The sequence below is a fragment of the Alexandromys fortis genome, unplaced genomic scaffold (genome assembly GCF_014885135.2).
Source record: "Alexandromys fortis isolate MF-2015 unplaced genomic scaffold, M_Fortis_MF-2015_v1.1 scaffold_48, whole genome shotgun sequence".
Lineage (NCBI taxonomy): Eukaryota > Metazoa > Chordata > Mammalia > Rodentia > Cricetidae > Alexandromys > Alexandromys fortis.
This window is the reverse complement of record NW_026067947.1, coordinates 7,527,916-7,534,380: the sequence shown is the minus strand read 5'-3', so window position 1 is coordinate 7,534,380 and position 6,465 is coordinate 7,527,916. Positions and strand designations below refer to the sequence as shown.

General features: G+C 37.4%; 1 protein-coding gene across 5 annotated transcripts in view; it reads right to left on the bottom strand.

Annotated features, from left to right (window-relative positions):
- Chl1 (cell adhesion molecule L1 like) overlaps positions 1-6,465 on the bottom strand; it is a 215,049-nt gene that overhangs the window by 47,312 nt on the left and 161,272 nt on the right. For all 5 annotated transcript variants that reach the window (XM_050149359.1, XM_050149355.1, XM_050149354.1 and 2 more), the window contains one exon: positions 247-378. In XM_050149359.1, the coding sequence (XP_050005316.1) occupies positions 247-378 (132 nt within the window). The remainder of the gene's footprint in view (positions 1-246; positions 379-6,465) is intronic.

Here is a 6,465-nt window from a genome sequence, read left to right as displayed (position 1 = left end):
AATTATGTTAGTGTGTGCATAAACACTCTCCATGCCTCTTTCACTGTGTAGGTTCCCATCCATCACATTGCTCATAAAGAAGAACTTGTTGATTTTTTTTCACAATGTATTATTCTAATACACACCTTTCTGGTATACCTCATACAGCAAAGAACTGTCTGTTGATATACTGTCCCATCCAATTGCTGTCTTCCCCACACTGTCACTCTCAGATCTTTATTTTTATTTAGTTTGTTTTTAACTCACTTTCAATTGGGAAGCCATTGACTCTCCATTTGATCGTGGGTTGAGGTTCTCCTTCCGCTTCACACAACAAGATACCACTGCTTCCTGTGCTGTACACTGCACTCTGAGGTTTCTTTTTCCAGCGTGGAGGCTCTGAAGACAAAACAAAGAGATTTTCAGAAAGTGTCTCTATAGCAAAAGAGCCAACCTTTGTAACAGGGCTGCATTTCCACCATACACCAGCAGAGGGCAGACACCACAAATAGTCCACAGCTGCTCTTTTAGTTTAGTTCAGCAAAGCAAGGTGGGTGTATTAAGGTGTGTGTGTGTGTGTGTGTGTGTGTGTGTGTGTGTTTGTGTGTGTGTGCTTACATTACATTCTGAACATGTAAATAGATTAACATACTAAAAATTCACAGCCGCTTTAGCTCCTCAAGTGTATATTTCACTTACAGAAACAGGCGGAAGGACTAAGCAGATGGTAACTCATTTAGGACTGGCTTAGGACTCGAGCTGCAACAAGGTAGCTGAAAATGGTGATATGAAAGAAATACACTTGGAGAGCTTTCCAAATAACAGTAACATTAAAAAAAACCCTTGTTCCTTGATTATTGACAAGTATTTACATATTTTATCTATATCAATTTCCATAACTTATCAACTTGGAAAACATAATTTGCTAGAGATGTTCTCCTTGCAAAGGAGCAGGGATGGAACCTGATAGGAACATTTGCCTGTTTTTCTTTTGAAACAAACCAGGAGAAACAGAAATAAATGATCTCTATCTTTTGATACATAAACCTTCAGAAGTGTAAATCAGATTGGAGTATCAGAACAAAGCAAGACAAGTGTCTTCAGTTCAAACATTACTGTCATATTTTGTCACTTTCAGAATAGCCCCATGCCAACAGTGAATACAAGACTTGAAGTGTTTATGGATTATTATTATTATTATTGGTGTTTTGCCTGCATGTGTGGCTATGTACCACTTTCTTGGATGCTTGGTGCCCATAGAGGCCAGAAGAAGGTATCAGACCCCTTGGTTGAAATTACAGATGGTTGTCAGCTACCATGTTGATGCTGAGACCTAAATCCGGGACCACTGAAAATGAAGCTAGTGCGCTTAAACACTGAGCCATTGCTCCAGAACTACGTGCAAGGTTGATGGTTATTCTCATAAGTGGCTTAATAAAACTTTGATGTAGTAATTCCCATTGACTTTAGCTTGGTCATTTTCCCCCAAGTACTGTGGATTTCTGCCTTGATTCAAAAAGGAAACTGTTTAAAAATATGCACATGTATAAAAAGAAAATATCTTTCAAATTATTTTAGTAAAGGAAAGAAAGGGGATTTCACGGGGGGGGGGACCCAAATTCCTAAAAAAGAAAACATGCATACAAAGAATTTTGGCAAGTCTATGTGTAAGCAAGAGACATGCCTTTAGAATCTCCTCACAGGATGTGGGCTCAACTATTAATTTCCATGTTAAACATCTGTTTTTAACAAATATATATCTACAAATATTGAGGTATTTAGCATAAAGTACAATGAACTAAATTAGAACTGTAGGTCACTTTCTGAAAGGAAGAGTGCCTTGATAACATTATTATTTTTAAGATTTTTATTTATGTGTAGGGTGTATGGATATTGGTGGATGCCAGTTCAACATGCGTGTTGGAAACCAAACTTAGTTCCTCTGGAAGGGCATCATGAGTTCCTGACCACTGAGAACTCTTTCTAGGCTCTTTCCTTTTATTTTTTCCTGCTCTTTTTATATAACAATAACAAATTTCAACATGTTCAAGATACAGGCAAAGCCTGAGGAACGTGCAAGCCATTGTGTTCATAGTAGAAACTATGACTCTTCCTTTCCAAGTGTGTAAAAAATAAAAATAATGAAAATATTCTTCCATTCCCACTGTACAATAAAAATCAATTTTCTAATCACTAGCCTCATCCTAAGAATTTAATTAACCTTTGTGTGTGTGTGTAAAGATATATTATTGTTAGGATCAAATAAAGAGGTGAGGTATCACCTCATCTAACCTTTGACCTTATGGAAATAATACTGAGCTTTGGAGAATTCATCTAATTTTTTTTCAGGGTCAACAATGAAAGAATCTTAATTTCCTGCTCCTGCCACGTCATAGATCTCAGAACAAAGCCTCTGGGGAAAGCAGAGAGAGGCAAAGCTCTGAAGGCAGGTTCTGATCCACTGCTATCCTACATATATAACTAGGAATCAAGGTCAGTTCAGTGGTCCAGATGAGTCTTTACATTACCAACATGCCCCAACCCCATATCTATCAACTCACTCAGGAGGTTTCAAACATTTGGTAGTTGGTTGGAATCATTACTATACATTAACCTGGCCCATTCTTCATGGGATTTAAAAACACTTCCACATTTCTGTAGAAGTTTCTCTCCTTTTTTCCCTTAAGCTACTGGTTCAAACAGATGTAAACATTGGCATGAAACTTAAGACTTAAATCATCTATGACTGCATGACATCCAGACTAGGCTGAGACTCTCACTGTTGACTTCACTAGTGGAATATTCAATAGTTCAGTACTGATGTCAGCAGTGACTGTCCTCAGACTGGTGACCAGGGCTGAAGCTTGCCGTTTTGTTTCTTCCTGATTTGGCACAATGCCTCGCTAAGAAAAGATATGTAGGGTGAGCTTTTAAGTAGAACTTGATAAATATCTAAAGACTTCGTTGGGAAAGACATAAGAAAAAAAAAAACCCTAAAGTCCCTTAGGTGGAAAATAATCCTTGCTGTCGTCTGGTCATTCACTCTTCCATGACATAGGTTTAATTAACATACTACTACTTGGTTCACAAAAGACATTATTGTCAGCCTGTAGCTTGATTAGAAACTCAGGGTAGCTGAGATTCAAGGCCAGAGGACCAGCAGACGTTTACTGAAACTCAAATCACACACCCGTGGGATGGGTAAGATCTAGTCAAGGCGATGACAGGAGAGACGAAACACAAAGGAAATGATAGGTAAGCCTGACAGTTTGGGGGAAAAAGCCACAGGGTCCCATTCGTTTGTCCACATGCCTGAGATATGTGGTAGCTGACAAAAAGTACACCCAGTTAGTCACGACTGTAAAAAAAAATACAAGATGATACACTCAATTTATGGTATCCAAAATGGAGATGCCAATGCTAGAATTCTGACAAGATTTTTGAGAAAGTAACAATGTTTATCATGAGACCAACAAACAAACAAAACTGGAAACTTGATATCTGTGAAACAAGTAACATAGTAGACATTTTCTTAGTAAAACTTTTAATCACAATTGTCTACTTGATATTTATATTCTTGATTTTCGTGGGACAATGTCTTGTGTATACCAAGTAGGCCTCTGTTTGCTAAGGATGACCTTTAGTTGTTGATTCTCTTGCCTCTACATCCCAGGTACTGGGAACATAGGGGTGCACCACCAGCCCCAATTTATGCATGCTCGGGATTGAACCAAGGGCTTTGTGTATGTTAGGTAAGCATTCAACCAACTTCTTATGAAAGAAAATTGTTAATTCAAAATAAGCTATTGTTCATGATATCAATGACTGGACTGAGTTTCAGTTCATGGCATCATATAGACATTGCAGGGCACTTTGGATAGAATTAAGGATTGAACAGATGTGCAAAAATGATTCATGTTATATTTCTAAAATTCAACAGTCTCAAACGATTCCATAGTGGGCAACATCATGTCATGTGACATTCCTATGTATCTTTTTCTTTATTATTATTATTTGAGTGTGTGTCCACACCACAGTGTACCTGTGACAGACAGCTGTAGAGAGTCAATTCTCTCCTTTCATCTTTTTGTACCATCCTGAGACATAATTCAGGTTTGCTGCAATCCTCTTTACTCACTGGGCCATCTCACTGGCCCTTATTACACCTATTGCTACTGCATATGCCATAATCCATATTGTAGGTTCCCAGAAAATATGGTGACATCTAATTAGGACATCACAGCTGTTTTTCTCATGCAAAAGAAGGCATTTGACTTGCAATCTGGTTACATATTTAGACTGCTGTAGTTTAAAGTACAAGCACACAGAATTTGAGTTTCAGACTAGGGAAGAAAATCACAAACAGAAAAGAAAAACTATGCTTCTGATAGCCACACAAGACATGGTCAAAATGGGCTGGAGCCTCAAAGTAGACGGTAGTACTGCTTCCCCCCAGATGACAGTCCTGATTTAATTTGGGTTTCTAAATAAAAGAATGAAAAGAAAGAGGCAGAGAAAAGAGACAAAAGAAAATATAATAAAGGTGAACTTGTCTCTCTTGATGATTCGTGTACATTATAGTTACTGTTTTCTTGCTTTAGGGCAGAAAGTACTTCTAGAACATTCTTCTTGAAGATAGTTCACTGTTCCCATGCAGGTGTAAAGAGAAGCTGAAACAGGCGTCTGAGTGTACATTTAGTATTTTCACACAAAAGCATAATGATTCAATATTCTTCATAAAAACAATATTTACATCTCAGCATCACTAATAACTGCTTTTAAAATAGTGAAGATAATTTGTTCAAGAACCATATATATATAGTCAACCTTTTAAGTTGTATAATTAATTTTGCTTGTATGATATTTTTTGCAACATTTGCAATTCTTTTGAAAGCTTTGGTCTTAATAGTCAAGAAAACTGAGGCCAGATTGTTAAAATATTCAGCTACCGTAGCAACGCAGCAGCCATCTGGAAGGATTTCTAACAGTCAGCAACTCAGAGTAGAGCAGCTAATAATTATGTATGTCTGGTTTGAGAGAGAGAGAGAGAGAGAGAGAGAGAGAGAGAGAGAGAGAACCATAGAAGGACTAGGGGCTAGGGAATAGCCCCATTACAAGATATCACCACATTATATACAGTGTCATTGTATATACAGTGCCAAAAAATCTTTAAATTTATGGGCATGTTTTCATACTTTTGCTGAGTATCTTTCTGAATAAATTGTTGTCAGAGACATCTATTATTGTAGACAGAGGTTGATGTTAATGTTTAACTCTAAGTTCTCTCCTATACAGGTTTTGCTCCGTTGTACCAAAAATAAATAAATAATTTCCTTTTTTATTATTTTTATTTTTCTCTTCTCACCTTGACTAAAAAAAAACAGTATAGGTGTTAGCAAATTGTGTTAGTCCAAACAGATGCATGACTCGGTCAATGATTGTAAGATTTGCTTGTGAGTGGAATCTGTGCTTAGTCTCTTTTCTTTTCCAGCAATTAGAGGGGAAAAGACCATTAGTGACGTGCTCCTTGAACTTTAAAACGAAGCTTTAAAGGGTGAACTTTATCAGAACATTAATGGAAACCTGGAAGCCCCAGTTCACAAACGGATAGCCTGACAGAGATGATTTTCTTTCGTACGTAAGCCAACACAGCACTAAATAAGTACAAAATTACAATGTCGCGTCTACTCCATTCCTCTGATCAATTCAGTTCAGGAAACCACAGAGGGAAACCCTAGGTGTGACCCCCACCCACGGGAAGCAGTCAGTGTTAATCAAATCACAGCAGGATCATGCAGCCTCTGCTCCTGCACCACAGGCAGGCCTGGATTTTTAATTTCTATGGCTGCTACTTCATGAGAATGATGTCATCATCCACTACTTATTCTTAATTACAACAAATAACAGAAAATCTCAATTATTCAATAAATAGTTCAGTTATTTATGTACAGAAGATGAAAGCAATGCATTTTGGTACTATTTGATAAACAATTAATATTTGCACTGAATGGTCTCTTTATATTTCTCTGGAAGTGATATACTGAATACTAGGGTACACAGTGTAAAATGCTGGAATAAGGATAACTCAAAGACAATTCATCTACAGCCACCATTTCTTTGACAAAGAACCTAAGGAATAGAGAAAGAGAGCTCATTGATCATGGGCAAGGGGGCTGAGTGACAAGATTAGGAAGCAGTCCAAATCACCTTCCAGGGTCCTTTCTATAATATTTGACTTCATGATCATGACCTCATTTATGAGCATCATGTGCAGATTATAATAAAAATTATTCCATGCAATAAAAACTTACAAAAGGGTAGATTTAATGACCGTTTAAACAGACCGTGGAAGTAATGTATGTTCAGCCCCTAACATTAGCTCTCTACTTAACATTTGTGCCTTCCATACGGTTTGTAGAGATAAATTATAAGCCTGATTAATTAAGTATAGCGATACTCAGTGCCCACACTACAACTAAAACCCTA